Here is a 24,176-nt window from a genome sequence, read left to right as displayed (position 1 = left end):
GCTGCAAGAATAAAAAACCTATTGGGGGGGGGGGGTTAGGAAATATTAGAGTATGGCCACCCTTGAAGAGGTAAGCTTGCAGAATAATCTTCCTCATCTGACACACTCCTGAGTATTGAACCAGTGAGATCTACATAACAACCAGGCAACTAGGATTCTTAGAAGAAGGTTTCAGAATATCAGCCTCCGTATTCAGCCAGTGCAGTTTTTATAAGGACCTGACTAATGCATGTTACGTATTGAGTATATCAGACAGCAAAAGTGGAGGAATTACATAAAACAGCTGCAACTTGCTTGTTTAAGCTGCATGTTTTACAAGTACATTGTGGGTAATCTGACGGTTGGTAGACACTTGTTTACATTACCAACAACTGCAAATTGGTTTTGCCTTAGTCTAATTTGCAAGGCTGTCACTATATATTCACACAGAGCACACGTGTGATAATGTGTAATACTGGATTTGTGCTAATATTTGACTTGTGAAACCTTGAAGAGTTACAAAGCAGATCTTTTTAGCATGAAATTAAATCTTCTATGAATTGGACATAGAAGGCTTGATAATTGTAAGGAAGCCACAGTTGGCATTATTACGCTTTTTCTGTATTTTATATATAGTTACTATGTAGACTTGAAGAAGGGACCCTGCGTGCCCCCGCAACGTTGGCTATATGACAGTTGTGACATATCACTTCAATAAATTGGCATAAAGATTCATTGCTTCTACTTGTGTGCTGGTGATCTTCATCCTCCACAAGTTTGATACTCAGGGCGTCATCCATGATTATCACTGCAAGCACCACGATTGTTAATGACGGTCCAATCGCTGTAAGCAGTGCAGGGGACACATCTGGGCGCTACAGAATTTTATTTCTGACTGTTACCTTGTAGGAGAAAAATAGGACAGGAAAAAGTAGAGGGAAACTCCCCAACAGGACACAGACAGCAATATAAGCCTGATTTAGAAGTTCTAACCGTTCCCCCGCTGTCCAAAACAAAATAAAAAATTGGATGAAGTTTAAGGAAAGAAAAGGTAAGTGAAGCTTTGTTGCATTGAAACTGAACTCTAGGCAGATATAAAAGACGCACACGGGCGTAGCTAGAAATCACAGGGCCCGTAGCAAAATGTTGTTCCCTGTCCTGGCCGGGGCCCCCCCTGTGCCCTTGGCCCCATAGCGGCCTCCTGGGTCGCTATGGCGATAGTTCCACCACTGGATGCGGCTCTGCATTTATTAATATATCATGAAATTCTTTTTTTTTAATTTATTTTTTATTAAGTACATGAATTTAACCAGGAATCGTCCTTTTGCAGTCTTTTTACAGCATAGCTGGAGTGTGAGGGGAAGAAACAGTACAAGGAGTAAGTCAGTTCATGTTTTGCCAAAAAACATGCCAATAGGAGAAAGCAGAATGACGAGAGATGAGCTCATCACTGTGATGTTTTCCTTTCACTTTCCACTCATATGCTTGGACGGGTCCAGGATGACCTGGGCTCAGAGAAAGTGGGCTACATGATGCTGGCCCTCAGACTGAGAACATCTGGTGGCAGACTAAAAGTACTCTGGGGGAAATCTCTGGATTGGAGGTGAATATTACAGCAAAAGCTGGTAGTGTTATCTTCTCTTTTAATATGCTATTCATTTTATCCTGTTATTTCTTGCCTAGAGTTTGGCTTTCAGATTAGAGTAAGGAGAAATATAGAAGAGTTTACTATTCCGGAGCAGTTACTTATTTTAGACACAAAATTGCTGATTTCTGAAGTTAACATTTAATGTGCATGGAGTTACTTTCAGGTTTAGCAGTCAACTTGTAAGTTTAGATGTTCAGTTACTTAAAAGATAGGCACTTTTTCTTCATGCTCCTCAAAGCAAACAGGCTTTTGTTGGCTTGTGGCAAAAGCAAAACTAGATTGTTGGACAGAAAAATGTATTGGTAACGCTGTGAAGACATTAGGCATACTTCGTATATCTTGGATTGGAGTGTTCTTACTTGGCCTGCTTGGTCTCCTCTGGGGAGATGCTAATTATGTGACAACTTGAGTACTAAAGAGAGTGGATGGGGGCCATCTGAGTTCTACAAGAAGTGGGATTTGTATTTTTGTGACAGCCACACTTCAAGTTATATGTTTCACTTTGTTACGCTTCGCTGACTCATGGATTACCACATACACACCTTTTAATTCATGAAACATGTTCTACTTTTTCCACAAATCCAAAGCAGTGCCTTAAAAAAATAAAGGTTTCCAATGTGGATGATTAAAATAGTTTGATAAATTGTTTCCAAGAAAAATATGCAGAGGGAATGAATTGGAGCTGACCACAGCGTATATGTTGTAGACTGTGAAATACTTTTAAAAGACCTTTACTGTGCAATTGCTTGAACAATGATCTATATGTGAGATAGTCTGATGCAGTCACATAGTAAATATCTTTTATGTATATAAATAAAATCTTTACAGCTAAACTCTGGGCACAGAAGCTTTTATTTAAATATACCGCTTAATGGCCACAAAGGATACATATCCTGCACTAAATTCACACTTGTAAAAGCAGCAGCAACATCATCACTGTGCTTTTTTAGATTGTAAGCCCTCACGGGCAGGGCCCTCCTTACCATCTTGTCTTAAATTGTATTGTGACTGTAATGTCTTCCTTATATTGTAAAGCGCTGTGCAAACTATTGGTGCTATATAAATCCTGTATAATAATAATACATAGTCTGTGCAGAGAGCAGGACTGTGGGAGGGGCCCATCAGGCTCCACCCACTACAGGCTGCCTGCGGAAAACTAAAGAAGGGCTTGCTGCCCGGCTTCCTGATACCGGAAGCTCAGGTATCAGGCTAGGCATCGGAGCATTTGGGCGAGCACTCGTACTCGCCCAAATGCTTGGCACCGTTACTAGTTAGAAAATGTAATGAATGTCTCAAAAACAAATCTTTATGGTAATGACTCGCTTCCTGATTGGTCACCTTCCTGACCAATCAGGAAGCTAGACGGCAAGTCATTACACAATGCCCAGCCTCCAGATTAGACAGGAAGTCGGCTCCATGCTTCCTCGTCACCAAGTGACGAGGGAGCATGGAGCCAGCTTCCCGGCCAATCAGGAAGCCGGTTAGCGTGTAATGACTCACTGCCTGGCTTCCTGATACCGGAAGCTCAGTTATCGGTGCACTCGTACTCGCCCAAATACTCTGCATCGGTATTGGTGCATCCATAGTTTTAACCCAATTAACTATTAGAAAATGTAATGAACGTCTCAAAAACAAATCTTTTTGAACAAAATCCTTCTGGTGTCTGCCTTTAGTATCAGTGTCGGAAAATGACATTGTAACAATATGCGTAGCAGCAGCTGCATCACTGGAGCTAGTAAATTCCAGAGTCCCTCTGAATCCCTTCTATCTAGCTGAAAGTAGTCTTTGACTTGAGAATTATCATGATGACAAGATTGTGGTTCCGTGATGGCGACCCGTGATTGCCGTGATGGCGCCGCGACCCACTGCAGAAGGGCTCGTGACCCACTTTTGGGTCGCGACCCATGAGTTGAGAACCACTGATCTAGATAACCGAGATAATAAAAGGCGCACTGTTTAAGTAGTACATAACACTCTGTGGCAGATAACTAGGATGGAGCGGCCTTGCCACAAAGCTATATTTAGTTGGCACTTGGAGCTATGATCTTTGTTGTATTCTCAGGGAGGATAATGTGATCATGGTGCCTGACTGCACAGACTGCTGCAAGAGCAAACATGCTGAACTGTTGAAGATTTTCTTTGCCTCTGGCTAATACAACTTTGTCTCAATAAAAGCTGCTGTAGACTCCCTTTTCCTCTGCCAGGGCTCACATGGCTGTAGCACTTGTCTGTTCTCCAAAACAACACTCTGATCACTTCCAGGGTTATTCACAAAAGGGTGAAGAGTTTGGAGAAGGCAGGAGAAGGGAACAATCTAGGACAACATAGCTGAACTGGAAAAATTCTCTAATTCAGCTCATTTTCCGGTTCTGCTATGTTTTCCTAAATTGTTCACTTCTCCTGCCTTCTCCAAACCCTTCACGCTTTTGTGAATAACCCTGTTAATATTCACAAGATTCAGTGCCAGCTAGCTGTTCTGTCTTTAGATGTGGCAGAAGAAAAGTGCAAGTGGCAGCAAGTAGGCTCTGAATGTTCATGAGAGTGGGATTTAAAATTAAACACCGGGCTGGAAAAAAAATACTTTTGTAGTAAGGCCCACCCACACTGCAAGGGTTAAAGGGACACTAAACTCAGGAGTTACGTTGTATGATGAAATAAAAGGAATTGTTTTTAATAGTTTTCTTCTACTTATTTACCTCAGTAAGAATTGCCACATTCATAACAATTAGATTTTCTCCTGAATATAGTAAAAAATAAAACCCGCAGTGGTGATTAAATACCACCAAAAGAAAGCTCTATCTGTCCCCAAAAAATGGTATAAAATTCATTTCAGTACAGCGTTGCGTGACGGAATAAATGTCAGTCAAAGTACCGCAGCGCTGAACACTGAAAAATTGCCTGGCCAGGTAGGGGATCTAAACACCTGGTCTTCAAGCAGTTAAACCTCCACATTTTTATGAATGGGAGGCCCCCAAATCCTCCATTATTTTTATTTTAAAATGTTCAATTCCTCGTCCTCTAGTGGGTCCCCACATTGCTCTCCTGTCCCCTGCACGGATGCCGCCTTCAGCTAGCCGGCTGCTATGAAGGCACCCGTGCATGTGTGTTGCCGGCCACAGACGCAAGTAGCTGTGTGCGTCTATAGACACACACAGCTTGCGGCCAGCCATGCTCCCAGCTCCCACCGTCATACTTTGATAGCATAGGGAGCCTATGGCTCCTCTGCCCTCAGTATCCTCCACTGCAAACCAGGAAGTTTGGGGAACTAAAGACAGTTCTGGGGACCAGTGGCAGTGACAGCAGTTCACAGGTAAATGTGGGGGGTGACCAGGGACAGAAAAAGGTACTGGGTCTTTTTAAACTAATGCACAGAATGCATTTAGGTAAACACCCAGCCTTTAGTACTACTTTAATGTTCATATGCATGTTGGTACACATACACTGAGACTACACGATAATGTCGCCACCCTGGATCACTGTTGTTTTCTGCCAGCCATTTTGCTCCACCACTTCCTGTCTTAACACTATTCTATTTCATGCCACTGTTACTTTCATGTGTATATTTCTTATAACACAGACATGAAATGTTTGTGTAGAACATGTCTCTATCTATATCAATCACTGTACTGGTAGCACACAGCCACTTACACTGTTTACGTACTGGATCTTTTTAAGATCTTGTGATGCTTTTGATCTTTTTTTTTTTTATTGTTATCCTGAACATGGGAATTAAAAAATATATACAAACATTACAGGGTCCCTTTTAACAAGCTCTTGCACAGCCAATTTCTGCCAAGTCTAGTGACAATGACCTCTTTTTCATTAACTTTTCTGGCTCTTTCTTCACACTTGTCTATGCTTCTATCTCTGTCATTATCTCTGTCCCTCTTCCACAATGAACTGTGCAGATCTGTCATCCACACTCGTGTTTTTGCCTTTCCTTTTATTCTACATGTATAATAGTAGTTTATCACATTTAACTGTACTCCATGACACTGTGGCAATTGGATTGTGTGATTTAGGCGTTCCACAATTTTTTTAACCTCACGTCATGTTGTTGAATAATCGACATCTACTTTGACACATGCTAAGGTGATTGGATAAAGGGGTTACCTGTGTGAAGAGTAGTGAAAGATCTTCAAAAAGAGTAGTGAAAGATCTTCAAAATGATAGAATAAGTTTAGCGGTTACCACTCACTGTACCCTGACCTGGATAAATCGGAACCTTCACAGTTCTATTCTACATATCTCTCATTGGCGGTTACCTGTGCACTGTTCTAAAAACCCCTGTACCCCTTCATTGCTTGCGTTTTTCTTTGTGCTTTTCCCTCTATACAGTTACATATACACATCTGTATCTTCCACACAGTTTTCCCTCTCTTTCCTCCCTTGTGAAACTTTGTCTATTCTTCCCATAACTGTTCACCTCTCTCTCTTTTCCACACTTTACTTGTGTGCACCTCTCTATCACCCTTTTCCCTATTCCACCTCCCCTGCTTCCATACCTTACCCTCTACCATCTTAAATGTTTGTTTCCCTTACTTGCATACCTTAGAGGGTACCTATGGGCAAAAAAAAAAAAAAAAAATTATATTTCTGTATTGAATTTCTATAAATTCTGTCCCACTTCTAATAACATTACTAATCTACAAGTTTGTAAACTTACTTATTGAAGATGTCCATTGGATGCACTTCCTCGGTGCACTGACACAATTTCACTCAGCCCTCAGTATCCTCCACTGCAAACCAGGAAGTTCGGGTGCACTTCCTTGTGACACCGATCAAACTAAGCTTGCCTCTGAACTTCCCACAAGGCAACATCAGCATTGCTTGCTGGAAGCAATGCATGATGAGATATGTAGTCTTGAGAAACCTAGATTGCATCACATCAAGTAGCAGGGAAAGAGATGTAGGAAATTGTTGAAAGTGATGGGCAGACAAAAGGCAGCACTCATTACATAAAAGGGATTATTTTTCAAGTAGGCTTTGATCACTGTATGAACAACTCTAGTATGTATTCCTATTGCAATGCTGATGTTCTAACAGGATAGTATATATGGTCTGACATTAGAGGTCCTTTAAATGTGTGCACCACTCCTATCATCAAACCTGTTTGCTTCCCTTCCATACCTTCACCGTGTGTACCTCTCTGGTCATCATCCTGCTCCATGCACCTCTATTTATTCCACACCTTGACCATACTCCTTTTCAGTCTGTGTCTCCTCATCTTCCATAACTTTCATTTGTGTTTAAATATAGCACCCAAGAAAGATATATTGCACAAAAAAGATTTGTTTGTAAAAAAGAAAAAAATTATTACAAACTATTAAAATTCAAAATAGATATTAAAACATTTTGATTTGCTTTATATACACAGTCATTTTATGAGACTTGCAGTACTATTTTATGAGCATATGACATTTATTTTTCCCTTAGCAGGTCGACACCTTTCATGGATTTTATCTGCTTCTTCCGGACCATTTTATAGAGAATACTTTCTCAAAGCTTCACTTATATGGTCTGTGTATTTGTATATTATGTAGTACAAAATGAAATACAGTTATATTGGTTCCATTATGCCTAGGCAATGCAGGTGCCCAAGTGGTCATTTAGAGAACGCTGTCCATTATGAAGTAATAACAATATTCTCAGGTTGTAGTTGATGGATAGCAAAAGGAAGGCAAAATAGATCTAAAATATGCTGCCTCTCCAAAATGTCATACGTATAGCACTTCCAATTATAAGAGATCCTTTCAGTCTGTAATGAGTTGTCAGTGCAACAACATTCCTGCCCCAGACTCCTAGTGACCGTTCCTGCCCCAGACTCCTAGTGACCGTATGCTAAGTGTATAGGGAAGTTGACATGTGGCCATGTAATAATAAAATGTGTTCATTTTTATACAAACAAATCTTTTTGTGCAATAGATATTTCTTGGGTGCTATATTCCAAGTCCCCTGTTCTCTTCTTAATTGTTATTTTGTAGGGATGATGGCACCTTAGGATTGATACATTGATTAGGTTGCATTCTCCCCCCTCTTTTCTTGGTTTTTCCTCTTTTATAGCTTACCCCTGTGTGGCTCTCTCTCCATTCACAGTACCTCTTTGCAGTCTGCTGTAGCTTAGCTCTGTGAGTAGTAGTCTTTTCCCTGCCTGTCTTCTTTTAGTTATAGGAACAGGACACATACAACAGCCAACAATACATTTCTTTAAAGTATTAACACATTGGGGGAATTTATCAAAGCACTTGCGACAGTTTTAGCCTCTTAGATCATTTTTTTTTAAATGTGCAAATCTGCATTTTAACATGTGCCCCTGTTTTCTTCAGAGCTTGCACTACTTTTTCAACTGCATGTTTTTTGCACCTTTTTTGCACGTGTTTTCATCTGCACTTGTTAAACCTCATTTATCAACAACATTACACTAGCTTGATAAATGTGGTGCAAATATATTCTGTGCAAGTTCAAACATTCGCAATTGCTTTGATAAATTCCCCCCAATGTTTTTTGCACCTTTTTTTTGCACGTGTTTTCATCTGCACTTGTTAAACCTCATTTATCAACAACATTACACTAGCTTGATAAATGTGGTGCAAATATATTCTGTGCAAGTTCAAACATTCGCAATTGCTTTGATAAATTCCCCCCAATGTTTTTTGCACCTTTTTTTTGCACGTGTTTTCATCTGCACTTGTTAAACCTCATTTATCAACAACATTACACTAGCTTGATAAATCTGGTTCAAATATTTTCCGTGCACGTTCAAACACTCGCAACTGCTTTGATAAATTCCCCCCATTGTTTTTCTGAATATTGTACAGCTGGCCATACACTGGTTGCCTTTTAAAGGTGTGAATGGGGGAATTATACCCCACCATCGTGCTAAGCCGCTGTAAGAAAACCTCAACAGTGACTGCAGCTGATGGGCTGCAGTTCATTTTTTGCTGAGAATTTTCGGACTGGCTCCTACACCAAAAGTCGATTGGAGAGAAACTGATGGGGGGGTCAAATTTCGATCAAGTCAGTAGGACTCGGCTAAAAGTTTAGCAGCGCTCTCGTTTTCCTCCCATCCATATGGTTAGTTTGCTTGTTTTCCATATGTTACTGCTAACAGCTTATCCTAAGCATACTGATAATATCGTATTGTTTCAAAACAACTATTGTTATGCCCCCCATTTGCATCTGCCAGATGATCCATTTATTTGAGCAGGCAGAAGAAATGTATTTTAAACAATTCTCGTTTGTGCCTTCAAATTTCTACATCAATTAAGAAATAGATAAGAGATCTATGATTTATTGTGATGGGCTCGTAAGTGGATTTTTCATGTTTTGTGTTGTGATAATGACTCGGAATCGGTTAGAGTGTTTATCGAGTGAAAATGGACAGAATGCCAGTTTAATGGGTGTCTTTTTTTCTGGGGAAAACACTTAATTGTAAGAATGGAGTCCCTGGCTGTTGTGGAACTATAACACTGGCCATTGATATCCATCGGTGACTATACTGATAGGACTGCGGCTACTGAAAGCTTATCTGCCCCAGTGCTTATTAATAGGACCTGATGATGGCCACATTAGTGGCTAAAATGCATTAATAACTGCTAAATCCATTTAAATGCAAATTCTGCATATATCACTAATATATGCTGATGTTTGTGGTTCTATTACACTATAACGCCAAAACAAATGCTATCTATCCATGTATTTAAGTGGCCTTGTTGTACACTGTCAAGAATTTTTGTGTTGCAGATTCGGATCATGACATACATATAAATGTATATAAGAATTATTTATCACTCTAATTGTTTCAGGTTAGTGACTCAGGAAGCATTGAATCCAATGTGTCAGCATGACAGCTAGACTAGTAGTATTTGTATTAGCGGTGTTCAGCAATAACCCCCCCTTTATGATTCTGTCATTACAATTTACCTTTATGAAATGCAATGTACTAATCCGTACACATAAAACTGGCAGATGATAAAATATCCTTCTTCATTAGTGAAGTCCTTTTTATACACAGACCCATGCATACTAGTAGTTCAGTCATTTATGCTGAAGTGCAAGAATAGCGGTTCAATTAGTCTGGCCTTAAAGAAGACGTCTAGCCAAACATGTTCTGATTGCTTATGTCCCCAGGTGACAGAGTGCATGTAGCACTTCGTACCATCCTTCTGTGTGGTGTTGTTCCGGAGATAGCAAGATTGACAGCGTGCCCCCATTCCCCCACTGCTGTTCGAATGCGCATCTAGTAAGGAGATGAATATATAGTTGTGATTGACAGTTCTTGTCTCTGGCAACTTGTGCTTTCCCAAGACAAGCATTGTCATTAGGTATGCAGGGGGAGGTGGCGTATCAGCTACAATACCATCAATAAAAAAGAAAAAAATTGCCCACACATGCAGAGCTCATGGGCGATCAGTACTGATTGTGTGTTGTGTGTATGCCATTTGAGAGGTCAGGAGTTCACTGTTCGGGAGGCAGTGGCAACTGAGCTCTACCAACACAACAATTGAAATGCAAATTGTGCTTTAACAGTAATAATAAACCAAAGTATCAATAATAAACTAGTGGTTCATTTGAGAAAGGAAGTAATTACACATTATTGTACTGTATTCCATTATTTCACCATCAGAAGAGTTCTTCTTTAATACAGTGTCCAAGGAAAGAGGTTTATGAAATTTGCACATGCACCATTTCTGCACCCATTGGAGAATTGTAATATTGGTCAAGGATTTCCAACTATTAAGAAATTAAAGATTGTTAAACTTCTTTTAAAAAATGCATGCTAGAGTACATGTGAACCTCATTATAGGTACACGAGTTACTGAATTCAAGTTACTATGCATTACATTATATCATTGTAAAGCTCTTGGAATAGTCTTATAGAGAGTACTATGGAATGAAGTCACTGATGGCAGCCTGCTGAGATAATTTTTACTTGTCTGTACAGGATGACATTCTCACCGTGATCCGCAGAGTGGATGAAAACTGGGCAGAAGGAATGCTGGGAGACAAAATAGGAATATTCCCCATTTCCTATGTGGAGGTAAGTAATATACCCCTGATGATAGATACATTAACTTGGTTTCTTAGAATGAACCCTGAAACTATATTTTCTTGCATAAACCTGAGCATGACCTTTTCCCCATCCCGCTTGCTTTGGCTACATTAATAAGCCACATGTGTTGCCTTGTCTGCATCATTCATAGAATATGTTGAAGTCATTGTCAGTTACTAGTTGATGGTTACCACAATCATAGCAGAAAATAATTATGTTACATTGTCATCGAGAAGGCATTTTGGAACTGCAGTTCATTGTTCCTACAGGTCTGTTTAGTGTTCTCTTTTTTTTGGCTGCCACGTATGATATATTTTTTTCTGTTAGTCACTATGCTGGCAGGCTTTATTATATACGAAGATGATTAATTGGCAGAGTTTGTGCAAAATGAATCAGTGAAACAATTTAAATGTTGCTAGAGTCATTAGTACCTCATTAAGGTGCCCTAAGGTCAAGATATTTTCATCTAAAAGGGTTAAATTCCTAAGTCTGAAAAATTCCTGCGTGATGTCAGAATTCTAAATCTAAGAATTGTGTGCTGTATGTGACCTGTGTAGGGATCTGTCTTCTCTGCAAATTGTTTTCCTATTACATCCATTCCTAAAAAATACATTCATTTGGTTACTCATTTACAACCATTTGGTCATTGCGCATTTATTGTTCAGTGTACATTTAAATGCTGATAAAATCCATTTCAATGGATGCTGCTTTTTGATGTTTAAAAGTTTTGGCTTCCTGCAGAATCAGCTGGTCCTTTGAGAGCTGCCTCGGATATCCTTTTTTAGGCTGCCTCCTTTCCCATGCAATACTCCTATGGAGCCACCCTTGTGTCTGCTAGTAAGCTGTTCTCCACAAACACAAAGGCTCAGCAAGGCAAGTCACTCCCCACCCCCTGCTCCTTCTCCCTTCCTCCTCCCTTCTCCTCCTCCCTACCTCCTCCCTTCTCAATGCTAGTGCATAGACAGCTGTTGTCCCTTGTGATCGTGTACTGGACAGGAAGTTCAGGGAAGCAGAGCTTAGAAAGTTGGACTGAAAACATGAACTGCACAGCTCACCCCTATCATGGGTCCTCGCAATCCACATTCGTTGCACGGATGACTCTCTTCCGGAGTAATAGGCTCAAAAACTGTGGAACCAGCTCACGATAATCTTCCAAATAAATTCAAACTTTATTCCACATCCATCTGTACAAAGCACAGCCGGTGTGCGGTTGTGCTTTGTACAGATGCATGTGGAATAAAAAGTGTGAATTTATTTGGAAGATTATCGTGTGCTGGTTCCACAGTTTTTTAGAAAGTTGGAGCCAGCTGTTTGGAAACATGATGACTGTAAATGCTTGGGCCAACAAAGTATTGAAATACTTTGCTGGGCAATGTATGTTTGTTTGATCTGGAGTCATTATTAAAAAAGTTAATAATAATAGTTGAATGCAATTTTATTGTAAATAGAAAGATGGGGGATGGGGGGGCGGTTCTTGTCTCTAGTATTATTTTGAATTCATAGTTTTTAATGACCAGAAAACATATTTAGCTTTGTTTAAAATTGATTGCATGTCAGATATTCCCTAGAGTGACAGATATAATATATCCACATCACCAAACCCATTAGCAAGTACAGTATCTCTAGAAAGGTATAGTGTTTTTAATATGTGAATGTAAATGTAAAATGTGATGAGAACAATGAATAGTTGGAATAATAAAACATGCTCCTCAGCTGTAGTTCTGTAAATCTCTCTGGCTAAAGTATATGCAAAATAACTTTGTCCCCTGAGATTACAAATTACAGTCTCAACAGAACAATTTTTCCACTTTTTGAGAATGTTCTACATAGCTGAGATTGCCTTGGCAGGTGCTATAAATCATTCTGGTAGGCCAATTAGATTGCTCCATTTAGAATAATTTGCAGGGCATGGTACTGTAGTTTGAGTTTACACCAGAGACTGTATTGCTATAGCAAAACTGCACATTAAAGGAGAAGTACTGGGAGAGTAAAATGTATTCTTCTCAATACTTTGAGCCGGTGTGTGACACTGCAGCTGTCACACGCTGGCTCTATAGATCGAAAACTGAGCAATCACAAATTGCTGATCACTCAACTCACAGTGATCTCCATGCAGAGAGTGGTGACTGACGGTCACCGCTCCACGCAGGGTTTCCACCCTCCCCTGTCTCTATTCTACCAGTGCTCATTGGAGGGAGAGGGGGTGAGCACAGCTGGCTCTAGAGAGGCAGAGCCAACGGTCAACCAGGCACCTTCTTGGCTGCAGCGCAACTCTTGGCTGTCAGCATATAGAGGGCTACTGCTGATTTTGGGTCACAGAAGTACATTAGTAAATATACTCCTGTCACCCAAAAGAGAACTAAAGCCAAAAAAAAAGGTTTGGCTTTAGTTCTCTTTTAAGATAGTTGGTACCTTCCCACAATATGTCTGGATGCTGCCCATTCAGAGTTGTGCAAATCACAATTAGCATTTAGTTAGTGTCGCCTTTGGCTACATTTGACTTATTTAAAATTGGTATGCTTTTTCACAGACTCCAGGCTGGTTTAAGTCCTTTCTTAAGCTGTACCTGTACCTGTTCCTCTTAAAGTATGATTGTTTACAGTGTGTCTGTTTGAGCCAGCTGTTTCATTTGGGAAACATTTAGATTTTAGAAATGGCTATCTGTTGTGTTACTGTGGCTGCTACCATGCCATGACAAAGTCTTCCATAGCATGGCTAACCCAAACTAGAGGTTGGTCACATACATTTCTATAGAGGGTACAAGCAAAGAACCCACATGCTGTACCAGAAAGAAAGTTGATCTGAGTCTTACTCTTTGTTGGGGGGGTTTTATTGCATATTGTAAAATATGCATTAGCAGAATCTATCGAAGGCCTTAATTAGCTCTATAGCATAGAAAGCATTTTCCCCATCAGTGCTCTGTCTCAACTTGAATGCTAAAACACCATTACATTCATCACTTCGCTTGTTAAAGCAGCCAATATTGTTTATTGGTTGAATGGTTTTCTAATGGTAAAACATTTATAATTGTTTAATAGGAACGCTGATTGAGATGTAGCTTTTCAAATGACAGGTACACTGTTATTACTGTAGGAAACTAATTTGTGCCTAATTAATATAATCCAGTTAAATGCATAGTTCCCTAGCAGCAGTCTTACTTGAACAGTGTTGTTCTGTTTGAAAAAATAAAAAAAAAAATGTGTGAGGAGGAACACAATAGATCACATTTAGAAAGCTATTAATCATAACGATGACATATCACTGTGGCTTATGATAAACTCTGATGATATGATTGATGATGATTAAGGATACCTTAATTCATCCTTACTGTATCTGACCCAGACATTTGCTGTCAAATCTGGTTAATTGTCTAAATTGTTCTTGATGAGGGCTTACTGTTGATTAGTTGCTTTTTTTAATACCTGTGGGCTAACTGCAAATGTATTAAGTGTAGCCGTAAGAGTTATGGCAGTCAAAAGTGAAAGTGCATGTCTGAGACATTATTCTAAATATCATCATGAAGGCTGCAAGGGGAGCACACATTGGATTATGCTTCCAGCATTACACATCAAATTAGCTCATAGAAATGAGATAACATGAAATCCCCTAGTGCTATTCCCTCGAAAAACACAGGCACACTGGTCACTGCTGAAATTGTACAATGAGACTTGTCCATGCAGTAATTCCAGAAGTGTTCACCAGCTATATCTATCTCTGGAGTGGCTCCAGAGCCTGAACATACGTTCCAGCTACAGGCGGTGTGGAATAGTTCTATTCTGGATCCAAGGCGGCTTCTTTGCTGCTAAAGAAAAGGAAAAAAAGTTTCTTGTTTATTGAGGGGTACAGGATTCGGAGAAAATCTGGTTATACTTCTGCCTACTGAAGGATTTGGACATTGGCAAACAAAAGAGAGCCGTGACCAGCCTGGTACAACCCCTCCCACTCCCAGCATGTCTCCATTTTTTGCTAGTGTCCCAAGAGGATGGAAGTGTTTTATAAAATTATTTTTCTGCCTGGAAAGGGACCTTTGGGCAATGGGCTTTGCTTGTGACACTTTCCAGACCCCTGTGTACTGTGTTGGTTAACTACAAAACACTTTCCAGGTCCAGAGTTGTGGCACAGCCCCTGGTGTGACCCAGTTTCTGAAGACTTCTTAATGAGTATGCTGTGTGGGACAATCACTCGGAGGTAGTTTGTTCATTAGACCTGTTGGCTTTTTCTATCCGGTTTACATGAAAAGGGTTAAAATGTTGAGGAATTGAGTGCAGCATCACTAGGTGAAGGGTCATCTGTGCACTCTTCTTGCGCTCTTTTCCCACCATTCAGTGTGAGGTATCACCTTCCAGCCACTGTTCCTAATCGCAAGAGACCTATGATTTAACCTCGGTTAGTGCTTGCTACTGCCTACAGTGACCTAGTCACCTTTGGCTCTTTGAACCTCTTTTGCTTCCTGCAGTTGGTTCATGAGTAGTCAAGGTTGTCACTTCTTGCAGTGGAACATGTTGGATCTCAAACACAAGAGACCAATCTCACGGTTGGGTCCCTTTGGCTTATGATCCACTCACAGTTCAGGGGTAGCCTGCAGTGTTCCCTCTCAAGGGCCTGTTACAGACAGCCTGGAATTTTGTTCCCCTCTTGAGTCGTTAGACTACTCCTTCTTGGCTCCATTGGCTTTAACCTGGGAGGATTTTACCGCTGTTAGTGATTTTATTTGGACACGCAAAAGATCTAGAATAAGCAGAAAAATCCTTAAATGCCCTAAACATACCAGTGGCCTGGCTCTCCCAGACTTATACATGTATTTCTCTGCAGCAGCATGAACTAGAATTGTGGACTGATTACACAGAAAAACAAAACCCGTGGACGTCCCTTGAAAAAAATATATTGTCCTTGAAATTAACAGCACTTTCTTGGATAAAGCCCCAATTCTGCCCAAAACTAGGTGACCTGCCTATCTAATTATCTTATACCTTAAAAGTATGGAATCGCCTAATAAAAAGAGAATGCTTGTCCTCCAGACAGGGTCCAATAACCCCCCTTCCTATTTTTCAATCCCGAATTCTGACCTGCTCTGCACTCTTCCGCCTTCCTAACATGGTTTAGAGAAGACCATACTAAGATTACCAAAACTCTGCTCAATGAGGAACTACCTACACCTTTAGACAAGTCTGTCTGCTTGCAAAAAATACTACTTACTAAGTAAAGGGGAGAAACATCTGTTAGCTTTGGAGCTACAGCTCGCGGTATACTGAGACCGCCTAAGCCGGGACGGATCTCGACATTACTGTCTGGATCCACCCAGCTGCGTGATTGACAGCTGGCTCTGCCTATCTAGAGGCAGAGCCAGCTGTACTCGTCTCCTCCCCCGTCCGTTCCAGCAGTCATCGCTGGAGGATCGGACAGGGGAGGGGGGAATCCCCGCAGAGAGCCGTGAGTGACAGTCACGGCTCTCTGCAGGGACATGATCGAGAAGTGAGCGAGCCACGGTATGTGTTCGCTCACTTCCCGATATATTGAGCCGACGTATGACAATTTCATTGTGTCACGTCGACTCGAACTGTGAGGCTGAGTGATTTTCACTCACCTCATAGTTCTCCTTTAAATGCGTTTCAGGGAAGGGCATTCGGTACAGTGTACAATTCACCCCTCAGGTTGTTGTATGCAAGGAGAAGAGATTTTGAATTTCTGGCCATTTTAGAAAATTGCAGCGTCTGCAGATTAAAATAGAAAGATAAAGAATATTTAATACGATTATGTTACAAAATGGCTTGCGTAGCACTTCTGTATCTAGCATTTGCAAAAGTGGAGCTTTATTTAAGCAGTTTCATTTTATAGCATCATATATTCAAGCTGACAAGTTGTAAGAAAAAGTGTTCTTTGTTACTATAAAGTATACTTTGTCTAGGGGGCAGCTTTAATTTTGAAACTCTAGCTAGCCTACTGATTCTGCCATGTGTCTACCCATTCCATAGAATTCCACTGGCCCATCAAGGGTCTGTCAGAAAACAAGGACTAAGATGAATGAAATGATGAGTGGATATAAAAGTTTAACCACGTGCCTGGGGCAAAGTGGAATTGTGATGTAGTATAGAATTAAATATGCCAACACCTAGTGGCAAGCCTTGTAAAAGGATGTTATTTGAGCATTCGTTATTACAAGGTCTGTTTACGCTCTCCAAATGAACTCGAAGCACTTGTCCACTGAGCACCTTCTGTGGTAATGTTTCAATTCAGAGGCAACATTTCTGGCTGTAATTTATAGTGCACTATACAATATTATTGGTGTATGAGTGTAAAATATGACCTTGTTCATTTTCAAACACAGCTCGCTAAGACATCTGGACATGAGACTCCAGTTTGCTTGCAACAGGTTGAACACATAGAGTGAGAATAATTCCTCTATCCAAAGCTTTTCCACCTTCTTAATAGTTTGTAGAGCCAAAATAAACTGAACGCATTATTACTTGTATTAGGAAAGTAATTGCCGCAATAAAACTTGTAGGAATGAAGTAAGTGGGAATTGAAAGAAAACCTTATTACCTGGGAAACCCTGGCAAACGTACGTTCTTTTTTTACATTGTTTTTGCCGGTCCCCCATGACATCAACTCATTTTGGTACCCAAGAGCGGATTAGTTCAGCAGCAGTAAAGTTGAATGATTTATTTGATGTATAGAAGATTCCTTCCCTAGCTGAGAACATATGACCATTGACACGCTTTTATTTAGGAAAATGTGTGTTAGGTGTTCAGTGTTCCATTGTTATTAAGAAGCACTAAGGGGTGAGGGAGGATATATGACTAGAACACAGGAAAAAGACGATGCTGCTAATGATAACCAATCAGTTTTTGTCTTTATTGCTGAAGCAGAATGTGGGGGTAAAATATTATTAACCCTTGCAGTGGACCTACCCACCCCAAGGGTTAAGGGCTCATTTTGGTCTAGGGCTGAAGATAGCAAAGTTATATTCACCTGATTCTCAGAGCCAGCTTGCTGTTAGAATAGTCCTTCCAGCGTCTCTTCCCCTTTGCTGCAGCGGTCTAAGGATCCTTGTGTCATCACATCCAATACACACTGTATTGGATTTGAGGACGCCGAGGGACATGCCATCCCTGCAATGTAGGAGGAGACAGGCTTGAGGGAGTGCTGTGACCGTCGGCTGATTTTGAGGATCAGGTGAGTATAACTTTGTAATTTTAGCCCCAATGTGAAAACAAGCAGTTAAGCTTTGCATTGCGTGGATAGCCCCCTTTTAATAATATTTTTCCCTGGAACTCTTTTTTCTACATACTAGGGATACACCGATACTGGAGCTTCCGGTCAGAGGGAGATTTCCCCTAAACGGCAGTGCCGTGAGGGAACATGGAACCGGCTTCCCGGCCAATCAGAAAGCCGGGCTGCAGGTAATGAAATGCCTCCTGGCTTACTGAATGGCCAGGAAGCTGGCTCCATGCTAATTGGCTGGGAAGCCGGCTTCCCGGGCCAAACAGCATGGAGACGGCCTCCCAGCCAATCAGGAAGCTGGGCAGCGGGTGAAGACCCGCCTTCTGAATTTTTGATTGGCCTGGAAGCCGGCTCGATGCTGATTGCCTGGGAAGCTGGCATCCCAGGCCAATCACCATCGAGCCGGCCAATCAAGAAATGACCCGCCTCCCAGCTTCCTGATTGTCTGGGATGCCAGCTCCCTGCTGATTGGCTGGGGTGCCGGCTTCTTGGCCAAACATCATGGAGTCGGCTTCCCGTCAAATCAACAAGCCGGTAATGGCAGCCTGCACGGCTTCCTGGATGCCCGGGCAGCCGGCTCAATGCTACCCGAAGTACCGAAATATAAATATCGCACTCATACTCGATACCGAAAACCCAGTATCAGTTCATCCCTACTACGTACATCTTTACATTCTTTAATCATGTACGTAAATATATATATATTTTTTAAATGCAACTATTGTGAATACCGAATTTAGTCTTATCGGCCTTTTGCAATTCCTTATACAGCCATACTTAATCTTGGAGAAGGTCACCAATCAGGTGTGTTGCATGCAAATTATTATTATACAGGATTTTTATAGTGCCAACAGTTTGCGCAGCGCTTTACAATATAAGGAAGACATTACAATACAATTCAAGACAAGATGGTAAGGAGGGCCCTGCCCGTGAGGCCTTACAATCTAAATGTGATGACATGGAGCATACTAATAGGAGGAGAGGGCAGGTTGAGCAGACAGATTACCTCATCAGCCTTCTTCTCTTTCACTGTCATTAGGCTGGGAGGATGAGAGAGAACACACACCACTTTACTTCTATAGTCTATATATGTAACAAAGAAAATGATCATATGTCTGGCTGTGCAAATGTCAGAACTTGATGAACAGAAATACAGACCCATGGCCGGTAAAGCAGCTCCAATGCGCACGCTCTCTCTCCCTCTCTCTCTCTCTCTCTCTCTCTCTCTCTCTCTCTCTCTCTCTCTCCCTCCCTCTCTCTCTCTCTCTCCCTCCCTCCCTCTCTCCCTCTCCCCTCTCTCTCTCCCTCTCCCCTCTCTCTCTCCCTCTCCCCCCTTTGAAATGCCTGAATGGCAGTTTTTGTCTGTGTCCAGGGTACCTGGATACAATAATATTATTCCTTTCTTAACTGGCTCAAATCGTTTTTTTTCTTTTGACTGAGGTGAGTCCATATAAAATCCAGCCATTGGGAAGTGATCGGTGATAAAGTCAAAATTCCAACAATTGTGGGTTGCTTGAGAGCTGTGGCATGAAAAAGGGAGCTGTAGAAAATCTATAACAGGGGTAGGCAATCTTCATCCCTCCTGCTGTGGTGCAACTACAGATCCCATTAGTCATTGCAAGACTCTGACAGACACGCATGATGGGATTTTTAGTTTGGCCCCAGCTGGAGGGCCTGAGTTTACCTACCACATTTCTCTTTGCACATGTGAAATAGCAATGAGGAATGGCATGAGTCACTTAAAACCTTAGAGCTGATTGCTTGTTATACCTCTCCATACCTCATCTTTCTGTTTCTATACGTCATGTGCATAACTTGGATTTTCATCATTTCTTTAGCAGTTAATCATGCAATTTTTATAGTCTCTAGCTTTCATCTTAGATCTGTTCAAAAGGGCAGAATCCTTCACAGTGTGAGCATCTCTATGCGGAGTTCCTTCATGTGGCGACTTCTCTGAAAAATCACCTTCAGACATGCTTGTGTGATGTCCTTTCATTGAAGCCCTATATGGAGGAAGGTGTAAAAATGCACTGCTGTCAGAGAGTAGTAGAGATTTTCCCCATTTTGCTACCCTTTACTTTTTATGCATGTCAGATTGTCTGCCCGTTTTATATATTCCAGATATAAACTTGGTGGTACATGGGATGGCAGTTTAACCCATATATGTCACAACTGCATTTGCCTCATTCTGAATGCCAAAAAGGCACTTGCCTCATTCTGGGGATGCAAAAAAGAAGAAGAAAAAACCTCGGCATATCCTCAGATTTGTGAAATATTTGTCTTTTTGTTTTTATTACAGTGTAGGAGATTGTTTGTTTTCCTTTAGAACTAATAATTTGTGTTTGGTGTAATTCTAGGCATGGTGGTGTCGGTATGTCAAACATCCGTGAATCAAGTTTATTCTTAATACTCTTTTTTTGCTAGTGTCATGTTTAGCTTGCTGTATTTTGTAATCATTATGGTCTGCCAATAAATCCTTGTACTTTAAACCACTGTTAATTAAATAACCCGGGGGCTTCTTCGTATTTGTACATGTAAGTGTGGCTAATTAAACAGATAAGGAGACATCTGTTTGCTTTTTGTAGCCATCTTCCTTGCCTGTCTAGCAGAAGGAAATGCCAGTCTTGCATGGATCCCATGGGTACAGGAATACCTTTCTTTGCCCAGTAATCAGCAGGCAAATCTTTTTCCGTGTAATATTTTCAGGAGATAAGCAAATATCCTAATTAAGTGGAAAATAAAGCCTAGAGGAAAGCTGACAAAACTCCGAGGTAATCTTCTGTGCTTTTCGTAATTGGTGTGGCCCGGACGCCAGATATATTAACAGGGCTGTACAGATTTAGGTTGTATTAGAATCAAAAGCATCCTTTGTTTCACCGGCTTATTTATTTATACTAATCCTTTCTCATGATAGCGATTCAATGTATATCTAGATAAGGTACAATTTATTAAAAGGCTGTAACACTTGGTTTTTGGTCATGGTTTATAATTGTATGTGGTTTACCAGGTTTTAAATCATGTAAACTCATTATTGATTACTCGTTTAACTTTCTTTTTTTAAATAACAATTTCATAGGGGTGCACCCATGACACAACTGGGCTTTCTAAAGAGGAAGTCCAGCATAAGCTGTTTACTTTTCTCAGACTAACTGAAAATCAATATAAACCATATGTGCGGAGCAGGGGCATAGCAAGGAGGCAAACTTCTCTGACTCATTTAGCTGTAGCTGTCCCAGTCTGCTGTTTATAGGAATGCTGCCACTTTAAGGTCCTTGGCAGCTAAAAGAGCCACAGGTTATATGCTGTTGTGTCTTATTTTATCCTCTAGAGAAAAATCCCCTGTGTGCATAATTTAAGATGTTTTTGCTTTAGTGTGTGATTCTAGCTGTAAACCATGTCTCTTTTTTTTCAGTTTAATTCCGCAGCGAAGCAGCTTATAGAGTTGGACAAGCCGTCAGGAGTAGTGGACTCTGGGGAAGGTACATCTGGAACAACACATATCAGCTCTTCCCAAAAGCACACTGATGCCAAGAAGAACACCAAAAAGCGCCACTCCTTCACCTCACTCACCATGTCCAACAAGTCATCGCAGTCTGTGCAGAACCGCCATTCCATGGAGATCAGCCCCCCAGTGCTCATCAGTTCCAGCAATCCCACAGCTGCCGCCAGGATAAGCGAGCTGTCTGGCCTGTCTTGTAGCGCACCTTCTCAGGTGAGGAAGATAGCCTCCAGAAATAATTCTGCCCTTTTGCGAAAATCCACATCTCTGTAACATTTTCTAAGTCTACTACTCCTGCTTACTGAATGAAATACCATGCTTGTCTTGTTGAATTTTATCATATTGGCACACACACTGCTTTTATTGCAACTAAAAATGGGAAAAAAAACATCCAAAGAATGCCATATTAGTGTCATTGATGCCATATTATGGCATCAATGACACTAACATCCAGCCTAGTATTTATAAAAAAAATTGTCCATGTTGCCTATAGATAGAAAATGAAATGAAGAATTTGATTGATTTGACATGGGTAACAAGGTGATATCCATATTGTCATCACATAGATTCCATGTCAGCTTCTCTCAGTGCAGGGTAAAGAATATACGTGTTTAGGTCTCTTGTGTCTTGTGTTACTATTTTGAGATTTGCCCTTTTCATGAGAAAAGAAAACAAACATTTTTTCTAATTTAACATTAGTGCATTCTTACCACCACATCCTCTGTGCTTCTGCAGGTCCATACTGTTTATATCACTGCTAATTGCTCCGGGAGTCTATGCCTTAATCCTATATATGTGAACATTTGTACTTCAAATAGGCAGCCAAAGTAGCACCAAAGAAGAGAAAAATGTATTTTCTTCTAGCTGGCCATATACCTTTAGCTTTCTCTCAGTTAGCCCCACAGCCGGTTTGCTCTAAGACCAGTCCCTGGTCCCTTCCCCCTCATCTGCAGTGGTCTAAGGTCTCCAAGTCATCACATTCAGTACACTGTGTATAGGACTTAAGGACGACGAGAGACATACCATCGCTGCAGTGGAGTAGGAGACGGGTTTCAGGAAGCCGGCCAGCCTGTAGGATCGGGTCAGTATAACTTTATTTTCCTCCCTAGACCAAAACGAGGAGTTATTCTTTGCAGTGCTGGGGTAGCTCAACTCGCAAGAGCTAATTTTAAAAAATACCCGCAGTTCTTCTTTATTATTTAATTGGAATTTACTATCTTGCTTACTTAGCATGAGAATATGGAAAGTATGTCATACAAATGGTCTGGGAGAAGGTTTATATCTGATCATGTCACCAATTATTTAATTTAATAGAGCATTAGTTGTGCCAACTGGAAATTTGAGAACCTGAAATGAATGTCCAAAATACTGTACCATGATGTGACTATTAACGGTTCTAGTTATTTGTTTACCACTACATTACATTCTCATTAGAAGCAAGCAGTCAAGTTAAAAAGAAAAGCCACATTGCCTTTTCTTCAGCATATATGAAAGGAATCATATTTTAAGGGGTCTCACCCCACAGTTTGGACATATCATTATGCTGATACAGTAAAAAGAGGCATAAGGTCCGAACTACTTATTACATGGATCTTTCTGTCAGTGTATGCTGAATAGATTGAAATACCATAATACAATTGAGTGTAACTTTACAGAATATAATGAGGACTGCAAAGTTAGCAGACTGTTGGGCAGAATTAAAAACCGGAGCCAATATTTTCATTTTTGTTAAATTTCGGCCATTTACTTTGATATTAGGCCTCACATTTTTGCTTCCTAAATAATGAAATCAATAAATGCATACATGTATGTACACATAGTAAATCTTTAGAGTGATCATGCCTCTTTAATAGTTAAATCAAAAATTAGAAATTTAATTTTTCTTTTTTTTTCTTCCTTAATTTGTTAGGTCCATATCAGTACTGCAGGGCTAATTGTGACCCCACCCCCGAGCAGCCCTGTAATAAGTGGCCCTACATTTACATTCCCACCGGATGTCGCCTACCAAGCTGCTTTAGGAGTAAGTAGTAGGCCTGATTGTTTTCTGCATTAGTGAGCCTCCTGTTTTGTTTTTTTTCTTGGCCAGAAAACAGTCTTAATGCCTAAACTTTGCTGCAAATGATTGGCTCCACCACATTTTTGTATGGAAGATAATTAACTTAACATTCTCTTGCTCTGGAGTAAATTCCTAATAGCTTTCCTATAGGATACCCCTTTCAAATATGCTGTTTCTTTTTGTACTAGAAGAAGTAACAGACATCACTAGGAGTAGGTGACGATAACCTTTTTTCCCTGTCTGCACCAGAATATTAAGTTTAGTCACTCTCTGATCTCTGAATTTGCATTCCCAACTTTCCTCTGATCTCTGAGAATCAGAAGCTTCTGTGGGAGGAAATCATAGTCTTCCAGGTCTGAAAAAGCTTGACAGGTTTTATGTCTTTCTGATCTTTGAGGGAAAAACAGGCTTAAGATCTTTCTTCTGTGAAGTCGAAGGTCTAACTTCATTTCTTTGTGTTCTGAAGTAAATGCTAAACCTAAACGTCTTAGTGAGAAAGCAGAAGTCTCGCCTTTCACTGAGTAAGGAAACAGGAGGCCTGGCATCTTTTACCTTTTGAAGCAAGTACATTCAATGAGTAAGGAGCTAGTATGCTTTCTTTATGCTTTTGAATTAATGAGAAAGTAACATCTTTTCATTTTGGGAAGAAGTAATAAGTTCACGTATATCTTTTTACTGCTGGATTTACAAAAATACTAAAACATTCCACCGTCTCATATAT

At 40.6% G+C, this 24,176-nt stretch overlaps 1 protein-coding gene across 2 annotated transcripts in view; it reads left to right on the top strand.

Moving 5' to 3' along the window:
* The window catches only part of SH3RF1 (SH3 domain containing ring finger 1), a 132,358-nt gene that overhangs the window by 78,263 nt on the left and 29,919 nt on the right, over window positions 1–24,176 (top strand). Inside the window, exons 4-6 of one of the 2 annotated variants that reach the window (XM_018560048.1) lie at window positions 10,572–10,667; window positions 21,313–21,612; window positions 23,309–23,419. In XM_018560048.1, coding sequence (XP_018415550.1) covers window positions 10,572–10,667; window positions 21,313–21,612; window positions 23,309–23,419 — 507 coding nt within the window. The remainder of the gene's footprint in view (window positions 1–10,571; window positions 10,668–21,312; window positions 21,613–23,308; window positions 23,420–24,176) is intronic. The other variant, XM_018560049.1, reaches the window with a different exon arrangement.

The sequence above is a fragment of the Nanorana parkeri genome, unplaced genomic scaffold (genome assembly GCF_000935625.1).
Source record: "Nanorana parkeri isolate BGI_ZX_2015 unplaced genomic scaffold, ASM93562v1 scaffold428, whole genome shotgun sequence".
Classification (NCBI taxonomy): domain Eukaryota; kingdom Metazoa; phylum Chordata; class Amphibia; order Anura; family Dicroglossidae; genus Nanorana; species Nanorana parkeri.
Note: the sequence above shows the minus strand (reverse complement) of the source record. Positions and strands in the feature narration are given on the sequence as shown.